The sequence below is a fragment of the Aristolochia californica genome, unplaced genomic scaffold (assembly GCF_029961685.1).
Source record: "Aristolochia californica isolate CCGP_79_NKW_82.1479 unplaced genomic scaffold, dmAriCali1.0.hap1 SCAF_6, whole genome shotgun sequence".
NCBI lineage: Eukaryota > Viridiplantae > Streptophyta > Magnoliopsida > Piperales > Aristolochiaceae > Aristolochia > Aristolochia californica.
In genome coordinates, this window is record NW_027182257.1 from 2,708,228 (window position 1) to 2,730,213 (window position 21,986).

At 37.7% G+C, this 21,986-nt stretch overlaps 1 protein-coding gene and 1 pseudogene across 1 annotated transcript; one reads left to right on the forward strand and one right to left on the reverse strand.

The window, feature by feature from the left end:
- The first annotated feature begins 5,258 nt into the window (after positions 1-5,258).
- On the forward strand, positions 5,259-8,392 carry LOC137934315 (uncharacterized; annotated as a pseudogene).
- Positions 8,393-11,007: 2,615 nt separating this feature from the next.
- LOC137934316 (uncharacterized) lies at positions 11,008-12,432 on the reverse strand. Its single transcript, XM_068778599.1, has 4 exons — positions 12,391-12,432; positions 11,976-12,114; positions 11,666-11,892; positions 11,008-11,586 (listed from the first exon to the last, which is right to left on the reverse strand). The coding sequence occupies exons 1-4, from the start codon at positions 12,430-12,432 to the stop codon at positions 11,008-11,010; spliced, it is 987 nt and encodes a 328-aa protein (XP_068634700.1).
- Between the last annotated feature and the right edge of the window lie 9,554 nt (positions 12,433-21,986).

A 21,986-nucleotide genomic window follows, 5' to 3' on the forward strand; every position in this document is an offset into this window, starting at 1 on the left:
GTTCATTGCTTGTTTTGAGGCATCCAACCACGGAATATGGTTGCGAAACTTTGTCACTGGGCTACGAGTGGTAGATAGCATTGACAGGCCATTAAAGATTTATTGTGACAATAACTCGACGGTACTTTATTCCAACAACAACAGGAGCTCGGCGAAGTCAAAGTTTATTGACACCAAGTTTCTAGTTGTTAAGGAGAGAGTTTAGAATAAGCAAATTTCTATAGAACATATAGGGACAAACTCTATGCTAGCAAACCCATTAACCAAGGGTTTACCGCCTAAGGTCTTTCATGAGCACACTGCTCATATAGGCGTTATTTCTGAGGATACCTTGGTTTAGTGGGAGTCATTTTTGTACTATATGTTTGCTTTAGACATTGCGTTATTTGATTTTTTTAATAAAATTGATTGCTTATTATTTTATTTATGAACTTGTTTGTGTTTTTCTATGTGCTATGTTGACATTGCATTAAGGACTATGGAAAGATCTCACTAAAGACTAAAGAAGGACTAGTTGGAAATAGGCATGTTTGAGATCACATTGCATGTAATTTTTATGCTACTCATCTATATTTAATCTATGTCATTGAGTGTATTAGTATGGTGATCATCGTGGTTTAATCACGAATGTAATGTGATGAAAGTCGTGGGGGTTCCATTATTAATATATACGATGGTTCCATTATTAATTGTATACAGATGCACGCCTAAAGAATTGTGATATAATTGTTTCAGGAATGATATGTAACCCAAGTGGGAGATTGTTAGGAAATTCACATTTCCTATTCTAATGTGGGTAAGATATTTATTATGCAATTATATTTTCTATTATTAATGGAATGGGCTGAAATTAAGTGATCTAATTTTGTTAAGCCCATTAAGGAATGGGTCATGGATATGGGCCATAAATATGGGCCAATTGAGTAGATACCATAGGGAATTATGGGAACCCAATATAAAAAGACACAACATGGTTATGGTCCCCAATATACTAAATCATACACAGTTTCCCTTCTCCCCATCCAGAAGAAAGACGAAGGTCCCATTGATGAATAAGGCAATTTAGTTGAGGAAGACCACATCCGTTCTTATCGTTCGTCACAGTAAATTCCGCATCAAAAGACGAAATTCACGGAATAGATCCAGGTATGTTTTTAATGATAATATTCTAACATGTTGTAAATTCTGGATTAGAATTTACTATTACGGATCTAACAGAATGCCCTTATTCCCTCTAATGCCCACTGGTCAGCTCACGAGTTCACTAACCGAATTGCTGCTCGTTCGAGCTCGGCTTGTTTACTTAAATGAACCCGACTCCAATCTCGAATTCGATCCGATATCAAATTTTTTTGAATCATAGCGAGCCAGATCAAATCCGAACTCGAGCTATTCGCAAATCAGCTCGGTTTGATGCCACCCTTACAAGCAACCAAAGGTAGGCCTGTATTGGGTTGGATTGGGTCAAACCCCTCGAGTCTAATCCTATATATCCAGAAAATCTCTTAACTGATTGGATTCAGATTCATATCCTTTTTTTATATAAAAATGAACCCATTCGGAAAGCAAAGCAGGGAGAGTCTTGCATTGTTTAAAAATCACACGGGAAGCCTTATTTGTTCCTGGTTGTTGGGTACAAGAGAATAAAATAATACTATTTCCATAATAGAAAGTAAAATCACATGCAAAGCAAGGAGTGCCTAACTTCCCTTCTCGGCTGCGTGCAACATAAACAAATCACTTAAAAAAAATCACATGATCATAAAATAGTATACCGTTTTTAGATCAAATCTTTTGGGATGCCCTCGGTGTTAATCAGGAAGAAGATTGTTGGTTTTCATAGCTTCTCGTTCTCCCCAGCAAGGACATTTGCAGTAGCCATGGTGAAAGCGATTAGAGCTTACGACCATAGCGGACCCGAGGTATAGCCTTGCTTTGTACCGTTTAACTGATCCGTCAGATTTTTACTTGATGAAGAATACCCATTTACACCCCACTATTTTTATACCTCGCAAGACTCCATGTCTCATTTTTCATTAATGCCTCCATTTCTTCCTTCATAATATAAACCCACCTAGGGACTTTTAGAGTTTCATCAACACTTGTAGGAATTTGGTGTGAGGAGAGTTCACTTACAAAGTTCTTGAAGTGTTTTGGCAGTTCTTTTGTAGATACATAATTGGCAATCGAATATCTCGATCTCTGTTCCTTCACTTTAGGAGAGTATCTATTCGGTGGTTTGCTCCAATTATGCCTAATAGGTAATTCATAGCCACTGACAAGAATATCCGCATCATTACAGTTTTGAGGTGTGGCAGGAGTACTTACGCCACTGATATTCTCAGGAGAAGGGTCGTTGGATAGTGAAGAGAGGAGGGGTACTGTGGCTTCAACTTTTGGAGATGTCGGCTCTGGATTAGGTTCTGCTACTTCAATTTATGGAGATGTCGTTGTATTAGTGTCATTGAACCACTCAAATGTCAACCAATTCAGCTCTTCTTCTCATGTCTCCCCGTGAAGAAAAGAATTGAATGCGGAAGGAGAGTAGAAAGGATCGGATTCTAGGAATGTGACATCCATAGTCACATATGTGCACTGATTAGTAGGATCATAGAATCGGTACCTTTTTATATGTACCACATATCCCAAAAAAAAACACCGAATAGCACAAGGATCAAGTTTCGTGCGTTGGTTTTTTGGAGATCAACAAATACAACACAACCAAAAATTCGTGGTGGGAGCATCAGCACCGTAGGTAATGAAACATCGGTTGACAGGACTTGTATTGGAGTCATGAACTCAAGCACTTTGGAGGACATGTGGTTAATAAGATGGACTATCGTAGCAACAACATCAATCCAATGGTGGCTAGGCACATGAGTTCCAAGTACAAGAACTTGAGCCGTTTCAAGGATATGATGATTTTTTCTCTCCGTAATATCATTTTGCTAAAGAACTTGGGGGCATGAGGTTTCATGAATCAGTCCATGATGTTGGAAATAATCATGGAACTGTTGATTTATATATTCTTCACCATTATCAGATTGAAGAATTTGAACCTTAGTGGAAAACTGAACTTTGAATAATTTTATGAAAAGATTGAAATTTCTGGAAGACCATCCTTATATTTCAACAAATAAACCCAAGTCATTCGAGTGCAATCATCAACAAACATCACAAACCAACGAAAACCAGACAAAGTATATTTAGGGAAAGGACCCCACACATCAGAGTAAATCAAAGAAAAAAGGGACCTTACTCTTATTCAAACAAATTGAATAAGTAGGGATGGTGACAACATCACAGTTAAAGACCTGAATTGACAAATCATAAAATAAATCAAGAAACATATGTTTCAGATAACCGAATGAAGGATGACCTAACTGATGATGTCATTGCCAAATTTGTTCCACTTTGAGATTACTCGGGTGGCACATGTGATATGCTCGGCCCATACCAAAATCTTCCATGTAATAGAGCCCACATATCTTAGTACCACGCCAATGAACTCCTTGGTGAGAATATCAAGAATAAGACAAAATGCAGGATAGATAATACAACACAATTTAGTTCTTCGGTAACTTGACTTGCCGATAATAACTTGTGAGAAAGAGTAGGTACAAGTAATGTACTTGATAATAATATAGATGGTGACAACATCACCGTTCCCACTCCTGTTACCAAAGAAATAACTTCATTAGCATTGGCAATACTAGTTCACCAGGGAGGAGAGGTCTGATAAAAATCATCCACATCAAATGTTATATGGTCCGTTGCTCCAAAATCAAGTATCCACGTGCTGCAATTAGCCTCTCCAGTAGATCCGAGTAAAACCTTACCTGAGTCCTCATCCATCTGAGGAGGATCGTTGTTCAAATACCCCTTCTTATCTTTGCCTGAGATACATATCTCGACAAACTGGGACAAGTTGAGTCTGGTTCGGTCGAGTCTAGTCTGACTTGATTGAGTCCAGTTCGAGTCTGGTTCGGTCTGCTTCAGGTTAATTCGGCTTGGAGTTCGGTCCGGGTCACTCAAAAAAGCACTCAACAACACCTAAGTTGAAAACTTCATCGCCAACTTTTCTCCCACAGTCGTTGCCGAATTGGTTATTCGAATTCTGATACCATGATAAAAAATTGTCTATCTTTCGTATTTCAATTTTTCGATCTTACACTTTACATCTTACAAAATTTATACAACTCGATTGCAGGATTTTCTCCTGCAATCTCTCGCCGGATAAATCAGAGGATGAAATCCTCTAATTTTTCTCGGAAGATAAGATTTTCTCCTAATCTTTCTCGGAGGATAAATCAAAGGATTTCAATTCCTCACGAGACAGCTCATGCCAACAATCTTCAACTCTAGAAAAATGGTAGTGTCTTTTCTATTAATGCACCTTGAATATGTTGAGGGATCATTGGTTTGTTTGAAGACTCGGGGTTGGATGGTCAGCTTCGGGCAGTCGTCAGGAGTACCAGACCCAGTCCCACTACCAACCCATAGGTGGTGGCAACTATAGGTGGTGGTGGTGGTGGTGCCTCCCATGGGTGACAGAAGGAGGTGGCAATCACCTTTCCCACTAGCAACAGGAGAACACAACCACTCTCCGAACCAGTAATGGGAAGAGGGACCAACAGCCTCTCGTAATGACGACGAAAGGGCCTCCCCTCTTCTATTACAGAATGATCTAAATGAAATAATTTTATTATTTCATAGGTTTTATTCAAATAAATTTGATCATTAGATTGCATTTAAGAAACCAATCACAGATTTTCAATCTCTCCTGTGGTACCCATTGTCAGATTTTCAGATTAACCTCGAAAACATGAAGCAAGCACCTGAAGGTCAAACCCCTCATGTCTAGCACTATATATCCAGAAAATCTTTTAACTGATCGGATTCAGATCCATACCCCTTGTTTATACAAAAATGAACCACTTCAGAGAGCACACATGTGAAGTCTTATTTATTCCTGGTTGCTGGGTATAAGAGAGTAAAATACTCTTGGTTCATAAATGGATAATAAAATCACATGCAAAGCAAGGAGTGGCTAATTTGTTTTTAATTTTCGACCTTCCTGGACGCCAGATTAATCGGTCTGGAATCGAGTGCCTGCAACATAAAAGAATCACACGATCATAAAATAGTCTACCGTTTTTAGATATAAATCTGTTGGAAAGCCCTCGATGTTATTAAGGAAGAAGATTGCTGGTTTCTGTGGCTTCTCGTTCTCCCCAGCAACGACATTTGCTGTAGCCATGGTGAAAGCGGTTAGAGTCTACGAGCATGGCGGACTCGAGGTATCAGTCTCCGTCTTTCGAATACTGATCTTCTGATCTCTTCGACGGGCTTTTTATATTCAATCCTTGGATAAAAAGTAAACTGATAGCGTCGCACCTCGAGACAATTTTGTTATGGTTGTTTGTATAACTTTCTATCTTGGTTCTCATTAAATTTTGGGTTTTTTACCAAAATACCAGTTTGAAAAAACTTATTTATGAAAACAATGACAACCTCAACTTATTTGCAAAACTACTGAACTTTGACCGGTCCATTGTACATGTGGACAGTCAAAGGCGACACGTAAGCTTTGACTGCTTAGGCGTGCTACGTCATCAGTGCGATACTGTAGATTAACACATCATCTACCACGTCAGTATAGTTGACATTTATTCTGCCACGTCATAACATGATAAAATTTTGAATAAATTTTAAAAAAATCAAATATACTTTTTATTACCTTATATCTAAAATAATAAATTATTAAAAAAATTAATAAACAATTAAAAAATTAACTCTTACTTATTTAACACCATTTAATATCAATTAAAATATTTATTAATTAAAAAAATCGTTACACTTTTTATTTCTTCAAATAAACCCTAAACCCTAAAAATAAAATAAAATAAGTAAATTAATTAGATTTAAAATATTTATAAATTAAAAAAATACCAAAAAATTATTTTAGAGTTTAAAAATACAATTTATTTGTATACTTTTTATCACCTTATTTACAAAATAATAATATTTACAAATTTTAAATATTTATAAATAGAAAAAATCTAACTCTTACCCATTTATTATGAATTTAAAATATTTAAAAATTTAAAAAATCTTACTCTTAAGTCTTACCCATATATTATCCATTTAAAATATTTATAAATTAAAAAAATACAAAAAAGTTGTTTTAGTGTTTAAAAATATAATTTATTTGTATACTTTTTATCACCTTATTTACAAAATAATAAATTATTAAAAAATATATTATTTAATTAAAAATCTTACAAAACTTTACAATAATTTAAATTTGGCAGAAATTTCATTAACATAAAATCAGAAATTAAACAGTAAATCACAAAAAATAATACAGTAATTAAACACCTAAATTCAAATCAACATTATAATTAAATACAATAATTAGATTCAATTAAAAAAAACCCTAAAAAATCACCCTCCTAAATCGGCTTTTGAAATTCATATTCGGGTTTGGAGGGTGAGTAGGGCTTCGATTTTGAGAGAAAGGGCGGCGAGAGGATGAACAAAGGGGAACGGAGAAGAAGAACGAGAGATGAGGTTGAGACGAAGAGAGAGCGGTTGAGAGGGGGGAGTCGAGGGCGAGGCCAAGCGGCGGCAACAGGGGAGCGGTCGTGGCTTAGCGGCGGCAGCAGGGGAGCGGCCGAGGCCGATCGGTGGCAGCAGGGGAGCGGTTGTGGCCTAGCCGCGACAGCAAGGGAGCGGCCGAGGCCGAGCGGCGACAAAAGGGGAGCGGTCGTGGCCAAGCGGCGACAGCAGGGGAGAGGCGGTAGCAGGAGCGAGGGTGAGAGGAGAGGAGAGGAGAAAGATCAAAGAAGAAACATTAGACGAAAAAAATATAACGAAGGGCTTACGTGGAGTGAGCTGACGTGGTGAGAGATGACGGGGCAATGAGGGAAATTGATAATGACGTGTCAGATGACATGTGTGTAAAAATAATGACGTGGTTGCCCATGTGTTCAACTACCATACCGCACTGATGAGGTGTCAACACGTAAGCGGTCAAAGCTTACATGTTGCATTTGACTATCCACATGTACAGTGGACCGGTCAAAGTTTGGTAGTTTTGCAAATAAGTTGAAATTGTCGTTGTTTTCATAAATAAGTTTTTTCAAATTGGTATTTTGGCAAAATTTCCTTAAATTTTCACTCCGCTGACAAAGATCGTCACCACCCAATACTTGGATATCGCCTGTTTTATTCCATTTTGAAAATTTTACAGACTATGATCAGGGCGTTTTCTATTTGAACATGACAAGCAGGTTCTGAAGTTTGAAGGTGTAGAAGTAGGACAGCCAAGGGAAGGCGAAATCCGACTCAAAATCAAAGCTGTTGGACTCAACTTCTATGATATATATTTCCGCAAGGGAGTAAAAAAAACTTCCTTGCCCTTTATACCAGGTCTGTTCGCAATTCTTTCCAGCAAAAAAGGTTTAATCGGTTTGTTTTCGCACCAAATACCAATTAGTAGATAGGTTTTGTAGGAGTTGAGGCAGCTGGAGTAGTGACTGCAGTAGGGCCTGGATTAACAGGACTGAAAGTGGGGGATCTAGTTGCTTATAGTGGCGTTCCCATGGGTGCTTACGCAGAATGAATGATACTCCCTGCCACTTCTGTCGTGCCAGTCCCATCCTCTGTATCTCCAATTGTTGCCGCTTCAGTTTTGCTCAGGGTCTGACTGCACAGTTTTTACTCCGCCAATGCTTTAAGGTATCTTCTATGCTTTAGATCTATGAGGATTAAAACATCATGATCTATAACTCCAATTATAATATAGCTGTTCGCTGTTGCAGGTTGAAGCTGGGCATACTCTCCTTGTGCATGCGGCAGCCGGAGCACTTGGCTCTCTACTTTGCCAGAGGACAAATGCCCTTGGTGCAACTGTGATTGGAATTGTGTCAAGTGAGGCCAAAGCAGCTCAAGGCACTGAAGATGGATGCCACCATGTAATAATCTACAAGAAAGAAGATTTTGTTGCTCGTATCAACGAGATAACATCTGGGAACAGAGTTGATGTGGTCTATGACTCTGTTGGGAAGGATCATTGGCTTGCTTGAAGACACAGGGATGGATGATCAGCTTCGGGCAGTCGTCAGGAGCACCAGACCCAGTCCCACTGTCAATCCTTGCAGAAAAAAGTTTGTTCTTGACAAGACCTACATACCCTCAGTACATTACATCTCAAGACATGCTACTTGAATGCGCCGGAAAAGTGTTTGCTAATGTTACAGCGGGTGTGCTAAAGGTTCGTGTTAACCACACCTACCCCCTGTCGCAAGCAGCTCAAGCCCATGCAGACCTTGAAAATCGCCAAACTGCTGGGTCGATTGTTTTGATTCCACACTTCAGTACTTGCTAATATATATCTATACACATTTTAAATAGCATTGAATTTGTTACTGGATTTTCTGAGATGCCATTGAACATGGGATGACTATTAGAGTCATTCATTCACTTGGAATACATAAATAGACAAATTTCATTGGTGAATCAAACTTGGGCCAAAATATAAACCCAAGAATTCTCAAGGGAAGGAGAAATGAGAGGAACTCTCTCTTTTGGGAGAGAGGAGAGAAGAAACCAAGGGAGAGAAAAAAAAAAAAGGAAAAGAGAGAGAGAGGTTTATAGAAGAATTTGAGCCAAGAAGAAGCGACTTGAATGATCTACCCTATTCCTTAAGGTTGTATTTATATTTATGGGAATGTATATACAATGTCTACAATGCCCTTAGGGCTACATGCTTCAAAAGGAAAAGGCATAAGAAGACATACACTAGCTTGCATAATTACAATTCTATGCCATCTCATGAACTTTTTTTATTTGCTAGCCATGCCACCCCTACACACGTAAGTGTCTTTTAACACTCTCCCTCAAGTTGGTGTTTGTAACTTCACTTGCAAATATTCTTGGTCAAGAAACTTGTATGCTTGAAAAAGAAATTTTGGTTGTCTTGCTTTGACTCATCTTGTTCTTGTTCAATCTTGCTTGTAATCTTCATCTTGTTCTCCTCCTTAGTTGGATATTTTAGTCACATAAAATTTGATTACTATAACATGTGGAATTCTTTATTGTGGACACTTCTTCTTCTCAACCGATAGAAACACCCATATTTCAATTTGGAAGGAGCCGCAACCATTGCAGCGCTCAACTTCCAATATTATCCTTCATACTTCTCTTTCTATTCTCCTCCTCAACTTGGGAGGTAATGGCAATGATACCAACTTTAAAAAAAAATAAAAAAACTATAGTAATTATCTTCCCCATCAAAGGTGTCCCAAGGATAAGTACTCAATCGGATGTGACTCTCAAAAATAAAAAAAATATGGGTGATAAAGCAAGAATCAAAACTAACCTCAAAGGATTTCAAACAAAATAGTGATAATAATCACTAAAAAGGGTAATACCTTTCACTAAAAATATGGCAATAAAAATCTAAAGGGAACCAATAAAAAATCTCAATGGACTTAAAAATACCCATATATAAAAAAAGAGGACCAACCAAAGCAACACACCAAGGGGAGGATAAATGAGAGTAAAAAAAAGGATGGTAGGAGAAAGATAACTGAGTAAAATGGTAATGAGGGTTTAAATGAAGAGAAAATAACCACCATCGTAATAAGAAGGAGACTGTAACAGTAGTATTGAAATAACTTAACAAATTTAACCAAGTATGACCCAAGAGGGAGATAAAAAATTAATTCCTCTATGAGCATGAAGATTGAGGAAACTTTAAAAAAATCTCAATAAAAAAGTCTTGAGATGGAATATAATAATAAAAACTTTCTAAACAAAGACTTTTCATATAAGGCAATTATTTTTTAACACAACTTGACCAATTTGGAAAGTAAAGAATCAAGAGATAAATTATAGAATAAGAGAGATTTAGGACATTAATATTTGGAATTTAGAATGAGGAAACAACACTTTCTAAATAAAAAATCTCAAACTTTGTCAAAAAGGAAACTAAACTCATAGGGAAAGACTTCTCTTAAGGAAACTAATGTAATGTGAGGTCAAATAAAATAAAATTTTAAGGAAGAAATGATACTCAAGTAGGTAAAAACTTAACTAAAGTTTGAAAACAAGTAGAAAAATTAACTAATATTAGCAACTCAAAAAGTGAAGCAAAAAAATTGGCTTAGACTCAGATTTTCGCATGCAATAGGCTATCAACATGACTTTTGATTCTTACAGTGTGGATACCTCTCTCTCAAAAAATCAAATTGAGAAACAGTTTAAACTCACATAGATTTATTTTGAGATATAACTCTCCATATAAAATCTCAGTCATGTTAGTACAACCTGGTCAGAAAATTAAGGGTTTTTGCCATTATTATTTGAAACTTTTCTACTCCTTGACCTTTGCTTAAAATTCCAATTTATCTCTAAATAAAACTCTAATTTAAAAAATTCCTTTTGATTTAGAAACTAGACTTAAATATCTTTCCAGCGGTATATACTTTGTTATATGAAACTTATGGGTAAGAGAGTGATAAAACCAATGAAAACTACCCAATACATGTATTTCTAAGTAATGAGAGAACTGTATGAGAATACTCCCTAATCCAAACTCCATGTTATCCCATCCTTAACAATGTCGATGAATGAGTTTCCTATACAAGGAATAAATATTTTTACTTGATTTTCAAGTCAATGACAAAATATTTTTTCGTTAATCCCTCTACATCAATAACATTCTTTAATTTATTTACAATCGATTCTTTAGAGGAAGAACATACTAAGTCTCGTGGTCTTAACTTTAATGTGTCTCAATCAATTCTTCAAAGCATTTCATTTTATTCTCGCCATTCTTCTTAAAACATGCCTGGCTCTCTAGCTACATTTAAAGAGGACTAAAGTGGATAGAGAATTCAATAAAAGGGTGGAACTCATTAGCAGATATAATATTAGCAACAAAAGACAATATTGACGTGAATGAATGACTCTAATGGTCATCCCAAGTTCAATGGCATCTCAAAAAATACTGAAGTCTGGAATCAAAACAATCGACCCTGCAGTTTGGCGATTCTCAAGGTCTGCATGGGCTTGAGCTGCTTGCGACAGAGGGTAAGTGTGGTTAACACGAACCTTTAGCACACCCGCTGTAACATTAGCAAACACTTCTCCGGCGCATTCAAGTAGCTTGTCTGGAGTTGTAATGTACTGAAGGTACGTAGGTCTTGTCAAGAACAAACTTTTTTCTGCAAGGATTGACAGTGGGACTGGGTCTGGTGCTCCTGACGACTGCCCGAAGCTGATCATCCATCCCCGTGTCTTCAAGCAAGCCAATGATCCCTCGAATGTGTCCTTCCCAACAGAGTCATAGACCACATCAACTCCGTTCCCAGATGTTATCTCGTTGACACGAGCTACAAAATCTTCTTTCTTGTAGATTATGACATGGTGGCATCCATCTTCAGTGGCTTGAGCTGCTTTGGCCTCACTGGACACGGTTCCAATCACAGTTGCACCAAGGGCATTTGCCCACTGGCAAAGTAGAGAGCCAAGTGCTCCGGCTGCCGCATGCACAAGGAGAGTATGCCCAGCTTCAACCTGCAACAGCGAACATCTATACTATAATTGGAGTTATAGATCATGTTTTAATCCTCATAGGTCTAAGCATAGAAGATACCTTAAAGCATTGGCGGAGTAAGAACTGTGCTGTCAGACCCTTGAGCAAAACCGAAGCGGCAACAATTGGAGATACAGAGGATGGGACTGGCACCACAGAAATGGCAGGGAGTATCATTTCTTCTGCGTAAGCACCCATGGGAACGCCACTATAAGCAACTAGATCCCCCACTTTCAGTCCTGTTAATCCAGGCCCTACTGCAGTCACTTCTCCAGCTGCCTCAACTCCTACAAAACCAATCTACTAATTGGTATTTGGTGCGAAAACAAACTGATTAAACCTTTTTTGCTGGAAAGAATTGCTATCAGACCTGGGATAAAGGGCAAGGCAGTTTTTTTTACTCCCTTGCGGAAATATATATCATAGAAGTTGAGTCCAACAGCTTTGATTTTGAGTCGGATTTCACCTTCCTTTGGCTGTCCGACTTCTACATCTTCAAACTTCAGGACCTGCTTGTCATGTTCAAATAGAAAACGCCTGATCACAGTCTGTAAAAAATTTCAAAATGGAATAAAACAAGCGATATCCAAGTGTTGGGTGGTGACGATCATTGCCAGCTGAGTGAAAATTTAATGAGAACCAAGATAGACAGAAATTTATACAAACAACCATAACAAAAGCGTCTCCCGGTGCGACTCTATCAGTTTACTTTTATCCAAGGATTGAATATAAAAAGCCCGTCGAAGAGATCAGAAGATCACTATTCGAAAGACAGAGACTGATACCTCTGGTCCGCCATGCTCGTAGACTCTAATCACTTTCACCATGGCTACAGAAAATGTCGTTGCTAGGGAGAACGAGAAGCTACAGAAACCCGCAATTCTCTTCTTGATTAACATCGAGGGCTCTCCAACAGATTTATATCTAAACACGGTTGACTATTTTATGATCGTGTGATTCTTTTATGTTGCAGGCACTCGATTCCAAACCGACTAATCTGGCGTCCAGGAAGGTCGAAAATTAAAAACAAATTAAGCACTTCTTGCTTTGCATGTGTTTTTATTCTCTATTTATAAACCTAGATTATTTTATTCTCTTATACCCAACAACCAGTAATAAACCAGGAAAAAACGAGGAGGGCAATGGAGCACTCTCTTTCAGCTCTCTCTCACTTCGGAAAGAGAACAGAAAAAGAGGAGAGGCCCCTCCACTCCTTCCATTACCAATGGGAAAGCTGGCATTTTCCCTCCTTCCGTCGTCATTACCTCTTGTCTCTTTTCTAGTCCAAGATGGGTTGCTATTCCACTTATTGATGACAAAAGGAAGGGAGCAGCACTTCCTCCTTTGTGCGAAGTCATGCACAAAGATAGGAGGAAGAGCGTTTGCCTTTTTATTTGTTGGTACTGATTTCAACTTTCAAGTGTTTCCCATTTCTTCTTAAAACGCGGTTGGCTCCTGCTCCCCAGTTGCAATTAAAGAAGACCAGATTGGATAGAATCCAACAAAAGCGTGAAGCTCGTGGAACACCCCATCTTACAGGAAACAAAGCCTGAAAATTTTCTTTATGGCGCTATCTCTCACGTTCGTCAAAGCCAGACTACCTCTACATCTCTGGCATCTTACACAGAATCGGGAATTTAAATCAAATTCTTTACATTTCGAATATAGGGCAAAAAGAACAAATTGTTGTCACTTGTTTTGTTTTTTACGTCTTGGACTTTTAAAGAAAGACAAGAGATAGCAAATGACATTTTGTAGGAGGATTTCTGACAGGCTTTGACAGGTCCAAAGGAGTTATACACAATTGTTCTATTAATGATGCTTGTATAGCATTACTTACGAAACGATTTTCCCATTCTCTTTTGCTTGATGGAAAATTTTTACATGTTTGATGTACTGCCCATATTTTAAACATGGTTGTTCAAGAAATCCTTGGACAGATAAAAAAGAAATATATATTTTAAGATATTGGGTTGTGTATGGGACTGTAAGCCCTTAGAGAGTTGAGAAGTTTGAAGGGATGACTTTCCACTTAAGAATTTCTTGTAAAGAAGAAGATAATTTTGGATTGTAAAATCCAATAAAACTCTATCTGTATGATGCTTCAAGTGGCTATAAAATATAAAGATTTATTTGTATGTTTGAAACAACATGAAAGTTTGAACATGGAATTGCAAACTAAAGAAGAGTGGAAAATGGAAAACAAAATATGTTCTAGATTGGATGTGTTTAGTAAGGTAATTGAGTTATTATCAACTACTAGATACCCCAACTTTAACATTTTCATTGAAAAAATGTGTGACATTAAGTTAGCATTAACTAGGTGAAGTGAGTCCAGGGATTATGTTGTTTGCTTGATGACACAATAAATGCCTAGAAAATTGTTGATTTTCAAGACTCTATAAATTTAACTCATGAAGAAAAAGGGAGAGAGACTCATTGGGAGAAAACTGAAGGAGAAGAGGTTATGGACTTGATGTCCTAACCCTCCGCCTAAAGTTGTATTTATAGATTAATGAAACTACTGTATTACAATAATACCCTAAACTTAGGGTTTAGGGTTTTAACCCTAGAACTTTAATCTAATTACATCAATGTTATCTCTATGAGATGACCCTTTATTTACCATCCTGCCATCATTGTATGTGGGCCTATGGGCCTTCTCCTTGGTTTGTGGGCCTTGAGCCCGTCTTCTATATCTCTTGGATGCATGGGTCTTCTTTGGTCTTATGGGTTTGGGCCCATCTTCCAACACACTTGGATATGTGAGCATTCCTTGGTCGTGTGAGCTTGGGCCCTATCTTCCAATATTCCCCCTCAAGCTGGGGGTGATAGAATAGCATGAACTCCCAGCTTGCTGTAAATGATGTATAAAATCTTTTTTTGTATAAAATGGCACATATTCCAATATGCCTTCATCTTCCAACACCCCCTCACGCTGGTGCTCTCGTTCATGAGGCCCAGCTGGCATAATATAAGGGAGAGTAAATCACTCCTAGCCTCTAAGACATTGCACCATACTCTAGTCTTAACTTATGCTGGATGTAGGGCACACTCCGTCTTCTGTAGGTAGTGTCTATTGGCATTGCGCTGAAGTGTCCACCTCCACCATCATGTCCCTCCACAGGACAACGACTCTCAATTGGTAGAGTAATAAATAACATTAATAGGTGGAAATGGGCTTATTTATCATGGTGTCCCAATCCGAACACTGGCTCTCATGGTGTCTCAACTGTGATATTTTTTAGAGTTAAATAAATGATGGTGTCTTAATCTGGGCACCAACTCTCATGGTGTCACAACCGTGAAGTTTTTTAGAGTCAAATAATTATGGTATGAGAAAAGGACCTCTTCTTCAATAATAATGTCTCATCCAAAAAGACACAATAGTAGTAGCTGAAATGGGCTTGGGCCTATATAACATGAACTAAAATAATCCTTGTAAAATTTACCCATGAAATAATCTAATGCACATATCTGTAACAAATAATACACTAACTAAGGAATTATCTGTCAATTCTTCAAAATAATAATCCAGCTAGAGAAAAAATTTACCCAAGTCACGTCGAGTGAAATAGTAGACCAATATATCCAAGTCGCTGCAGAAATATTTATAAGCTTTGGTCCAGACACGTATACTGAGGCAGAAAATAAGTATCCCAAGTCCGATTGACCCGGACCCGAGTTGACTCGGTCTTGCTGGGGCAGAAGCAGTAAGTGCCCTCGGGGAGGCCGGTTGTACTCGGGAACGCCTGTTCGAGTTGGGCTAGATTGGGCACGGGCTGCACGGAAATGATGCTCATTAATTCATGTTTCCTAAGTTAGGAAACATATAATTTTTCTATAGTGTCTTCTTCCCTGTGGCGAAGAGATCGGCAAACCAGATATGCAAATATGTATCATCGCGACAATCAAAAAATTTTCAGAAATAACCAATGAAGGATCAAGAATGTCTGAAAATAAAAGATCAGCCACAATAACTCGGAAGAACTAGAAAATTTAATCAGCAACAACAGTGGAGAAGGCAACATTGCCTTCTTCTTCCGCTTGGAGTCGAGCAGAGCGCTAGTGTTGTTGTTGAAGCAACGTCCAAATATGGAAATGCAGAGGAAGGAAACTTTTCGAGAGTGTACCAAGGATATCCTACTGTTGACGCCAGTGAAGGAGATCCTTCTTGTTGTCGAAGATGACAATCGACAATGAAGAAAGTCAATTCTCAGTTGCTGGAAAGACGTCAACTCTATTTGGAACTTGGTCGGAGTTGCCGATGACGGAGAAGGAGACCGGTCGTGAAACTGGTTGGCGACGACAATCTTTCAACTAGCGGAAAATATACGAGTCCCGGATGATGGCTTCTGTTTGGAGATGTTGCTCAACGGAATAACAGAGAGCTGAGACGCCGAAACACACTCAAGGCCGCTCTCTGGCTTCGGTGAAATTTCTCCTTTAGACCAGATAGAGAGCAATCGGGACCTTCTGAAAATAAACGAAGTGTCGTTGGATGGCAATATTTCAAACAATAATGTAAAATAACTTTTCGTCTCTACACGAGAAACAGAACCAGAGTCGTTGTCGTCTTCCCCGACGCCGGCATGGAGCAGGATAGTAGTAATTTAAAAATACCATAAACAAAGAACAAAATCTAAAACCTGAATTGTAGCAACTATAAAAAAATATAGATACGGGAAAAGAAAAAAACGGGTTTCAGTAATTCTGAAACTTTACTAGGAGTGCTGAAAATCAAAGCTCTGATACCATGTTGATTTTCAGGACTCCATGGATTTAGCTCATAGAGAAAAAGGGAGAGAGACCCACTGGGAGAAAACTAAAGGAAGAAGAGGTTATGGAGTTGATGTCTTAACCCTCCCCCTGAAGCTCTATTTATAGATTAATGAAACTAATGTATTACAATAATACCCCTAAACTTAGGGTTTAGGGTTTTAACCCTGGAACTTTAATCTAATTACATCAATATTATCTTTATGAGATGACCCTTTATTTACCATTTTGCCATCATTATAAGTGGGTCTATGGGCCTAGAGCCCATCTTCTATATCTCTTGGATGCATGGGTCTTCTTTGGTCTTATGGGCTTAGGCCCATCTTCTAACTCACTTGGATATGTAGGTCTTCCTTGGTCGTGTGTGCTTGTGTCCTATCTTCCAACAAAAATTTGACAAGTATTAGAAGAATTGTTTTTTAGTTTTGGCTATTAGATTTGTGTTGGATCTAAGGTATAAATTGGACATCATTGGGTTATACTATCGTAAGTTGTACATGGATAAGAGGGAAGTGGTTCATACAGTTCATGAATGTTTTTATATGCTTTTGAGAGAATACAAAAAAGGGGGGGAATGTCCAATGTATAGATGAATATATCTTCCACAAGCATGGATCTTGTTAAAGAGATCAATCTATCAGAGTTTAAGTCATATATTAAGGAGAGAATGAGTGAACAAATATCAAAATCTAAATTAGATTTCTACTTGGATGAGCCCTTAAACCTTAGGAATTCAGATTTTAATATTTTCATGTGGTGGAAGACAAGTTCATCTGACTACTAAGGGCTTCTTCTTAACTGTATCCCGATATTTATTAGATATATATCCTACATAGGGCAAGAATGAAGTCAAGTACTTTTGTTTCTACTCCCCTTACTCATAACACTAAAATAGATCTTTCGAGTCCTCCCTTACTCAAATCCTACTCATACTATAGTATTATAGGGGAAGTTCAATACCTCATTCTCACTCAACTAGACATCTCCTACTCAGTGAATCTAGTCACTCAATTCATACACTCACCGACTAATTTCCACTATACAATAAAAAAAAAATTAGATACTTAAAAGACACATATGATCATGGACTTCTATTCATCAAACTATCTTCTCTTAATCTGGTAGCCTTCTCATGCTGATTTAGAGTTTGTCCTTTAACCCCTCACTCCACAACAGGATATGCAATTTTCTTGGCTCTAACTTATCAAGTGGCCTAAAAAAAACCCTCAGTCTCTTGTTCTACAACGAAAACCGAGTTTAGAGTTATGGCATCTACTTGTGTTGAAGTCACTTGACTTCAATTGCTCTTAAAGGACCTATATATTTAGTCTTTTCATCCTCCCTCTTTGCTTTATGATAATCTAAGTGCATACATATTTCTCTCACAATCCTGTTTTTCACTTTCATAAACATAGGCATTGACTATCACTTTATTTGTGAGAAAGTCACAGTCGGATTGTTATGGTCCCAGATCCCACAAGGTGATTCGCAGGGAAGAAGAAGAAGAAGAAAATCAAGCTCGAATGGGAGCTTGAGACCCTGGGTTCATTGAGGGAGAACACCGATCCTAGGTTCATTGAGGAAAACACCGATCCTAGGGTTCGTTGAGGAGAACACCGATCCTATGTTTTGGGTGAAATTAGACTTGTCCATTTCATTCAATGTCGTCCCTTAAATAGGGTTCATGACCACAAGGTTCATGAAAAAAATACAATTTTGCCCCTCATGGCATTTAAGTTGAAAATAAACTAAATGACTACATAACTGACTCAGTTAGAGTAATTGACTCAGTCGTGGTATCTCTGCCTGACTCGGTCCACTATTGGGTTCATAACATTACACCTAGGGGTGGCTTCGAATCGAGCCGGTCGTGAGCGGCTCGGTACCGGCTCGGTTCGATTCGTTATCTATCAAGCTCGAGCAACAAAATCGGCTCGTTTACCTTAACAAGCTGAGCTCGACCGAAGCCAGGTTCGGTTCATTGGCTCGTGAGCCGGCTCGAGGTGAGTCGGGATCAGTATCGGGATCGAGAGTGGGGGCGCAAGAGCGGGATCAAGAGGGAGGGGGGGGGATGAATTTTTCCTCCCCTCGTCACCGTCGAGCCCCTCCCGTCGGTTGTTGTTGCCGCCTCTACCGCCGTTGCAGTTGTTCGCCGGCCGTCTCTACCGTCGTCGGCTGCCTCTGTGGCCGTTCGTTCAATTTCTTCATCTCCTCGCCGTCACCTCTGTTTCCGTCACCACCGCCTCCGTCGCAGCCGTCATCCCCGACGACAGGTACTCCTCGGCGCCGTAACCCCCTTCCCTCCGCATCATCTCAACGGAAAACCAAAACCTAAGTTCAGGGGAAAAATAATCTCCCCCCTCCCCCGCGTGAAGATGATCGCACGTGCGAGATCATAAAGTAAAAAAAAAAAAAATTCCTTAAACTCTCTTCCTTTATCTCTCGAAAAAATTAAAAATAAAATTTATAGAAATAATTTTTTATAAACTATTAGTGTCTCATGTTTTTTTAAACATTTTTATAATTGAAAAGTTTTATTAAAAATCATATAATTTTCTAAGTAAGATTTTTGTACCAAGATGGGGTAGAAAACTGTATAGAAAATTTTTGAATAAGTATTTAACAGTTGATGCTGTAATACTTTTAGCATGAAGCAATTTTCATTGCAATTTTGTGTATGATATTTTATTTAATTAAAAATTTATCGATAAGTATAATAATATATTAGATTGATTATTAATTTTTATTTATTTCCCTAGAAGTAGCAATAAAAGGTCCATTTAACTTTCCTAAGAAAATTTTAAAATATTTCTTTTAATTTTCTAAGAAGTCACTAATAGTAATAAGATTTTATTTAAAGGTTTTTTTGGGAATATGTATCATAGGAAAAATATTTTTAGTTTTTCCTAGAATTAAAATTTTCATCTAGGGGCACTAAGGAGGCCATAATAAATTATGGCCAGATCCAAAAATTACAAAACAAGCTAGACAACAATTGGAGTAAAAAAAAATTAATATTGGTGCATTTTAATCCATTATTGAAATTCAATCCTGAATCTCCCCTATCATTATATTTTTTTAAAAATGTATGCATAATTTTATATATAATTTATTCAAAGCCACCCCTAAGTGCAAGATCATAAACAAGGAAAAAAAACTCTTTGTCCCTTCCTCATGGTTCTTAAAGAAATTGAAAAGATATTTTAGTAGAAATACGTTTCTAGAGACTATTAATAATTTTTTCAATAAGTGTTGAAAAAACATTTTTATTAGAAATATAGGGACCATTAGTGCCTCATGTTTTTTCAAAATATATTTCTAATTATAAATACTTTTTAAAAAATCATATAATTTTCTAAGTAAGATTTTATTGCCAAGATGGGTTAGAAAACCATATAGAAAAATTTGAATAAGTATTTGACAATTGATGATATAATACTTTGAGCATGAGGCAATTTTTATAGCAATTGTGTTTGACATTTTATGTGATTAAAAATTTATCGATAAGTATAATAATATATTAGATTAATTATTAATTTTTATTTATTTCCTTAGAAAAGGCAATAAGAGGTCCATTTAACTTTCCTAAGAAAAATTTAAAATATTTCTTGTAATTTTCTAGTAAGTCTCTAATAGTAATAGGATTTTATTTAAAGGATTTATAGTTTTTATTTGGGTGATTATAAATTGATAGTGATATTTCATTTAATTTTGTTGTGTTTGATTATTGTATGGAGATTATTTATAATGTTATGCAGTATATGGAGTGTTTAGACTATTTTATGGAGTGTATAAATAATTTCATGGAGTATTTATGGAATGTATAAACAATTTTATGGAGTGTTTATATAGTGTTTATGCAGGTATTATGTATATTGATTATGCTCAATTTTAAGAATAGGTCATGCCGAATTTTATACAAGTATTATATATATAGATTATGCTCAATTTTAAATAGAGGTTATGCCCAATCTTATACACGTATTATATATATAGGTTATGCCTAATTTTATGTAAAATGTATGCATAATTTTATATACATTTTATTCGATATATATTTTTTGAAAAGTTTTAAATGTATGTTGAAGCTCGAGCTCGGCTCGAAGCTCAACTCGAACTCGTTGGGCTTGAGCTCGATAACAATTTTAGGCTCGAGACGAGGCTCGGCTCGAAGCTCGGCTCGAAATATTTAAATCAAGCTCGGCTCGAACATAAGCAGGTTCGGACTCGGCTCGGCTCGATGCCGCCCCTAATTATACCCCTCTTGGAGAACGAGCTTGTTCTCAAGCTCGAAGGTAGGGTATGCTTGCCAAAACTGATCCTCATCATCCCAAGTAGCACCCACTTTAACTGTGTCAGCCCACTAGACAACATAATCGGTGGAAGTGTGCCAATGTAGGTTCTCCTCGTTAGCCGTAGGTTCTACCTGAAAAATAATTTTTTTTTCCACTCTCTGTATTGTTTATCCCATACTAGGGACCAACAACATGAGCCTCATAAGCATCTTCATTTAAGTAAGCCATCAACAGTCCTAACTTCTTCCACCAATGTTAAGGCTACACTTCCCACACTTCGCATGGTCAAGGCAGAGAACCAGTAGGGTAGCATAGCTCCAACACTTAGTCCAACAATGACAGAGAACCATTGTCCAGCTGCATCAAGAGCATCTATTCTGTCCCTAATTTTGTGATGCATTCCTGCCATCTCAGCAATACCACCGGCATTATCATTAATAGGTTCTTAGACATCCAGCGCAAGCCCTCTTACCATTGTGCTAAGCATTTCCTGATTCCTCGTATGTGGGCCTAGCATTCTTCCATGATGCGGTTGTTGCAGTGCATGACTCTGTAGGGTTCCCCCACTTCCCTTGTAGGGTTCAGAGAGCCTGCCAGATTTGATTATTTCAACATGATTCTGGATCAAGAGCTTCAGCCGCTCAATTGGTGCAGCTGCTGTTTGTGAGACACCAGCAGAAACATCTAACTTGTCTTGCATCACTCTTTTTGCCTGCATTTCCCTGAACTTGTCTGGCGTTTGCTCACCATTCCCATTAATTATGTTACAAGATATGATAGTATTGCAAGAACAGGACTCCGTCTTGTGACCTCACTAAATAATTGAGTTGCCTCAGTTAACCTTCCACACTTTGCATACATGGTAATTAGACATGTTCCAACAAAGACAACATATATCAGGCCAAGAGGTTCCTGTTCTGTAGAATATGCAGTTAAGGTCCACTTTCTTGAGTGTTCAACCTTACTAAGTTTGTGTAGTGTTCTCATGACATGCAGTTGAAAATCTACACAGCTTGGAATTGGGTGATCAAAAGGATTCAACATCTTAGTTGCTCTGTCGTAATGAGAAGTGGATATTTCTACCCCCTCCTCATCTTGCACATTTCCATTAGAGCAAACACAAACTAATAACATGTTTAAAGCAAATTTACTCAATGCAACTGAGTCAAGCTCATAAAAGAAATCAACAACACCTAACTTAATATCATAGTCACCATCTGTTCTAGCAAGATTATCAAAGTTCGAACCAATTCTCATCTCTAAGATATGCTCAAGCATAGTTGCTGCTAAAATCTTGCTCTGTCAGT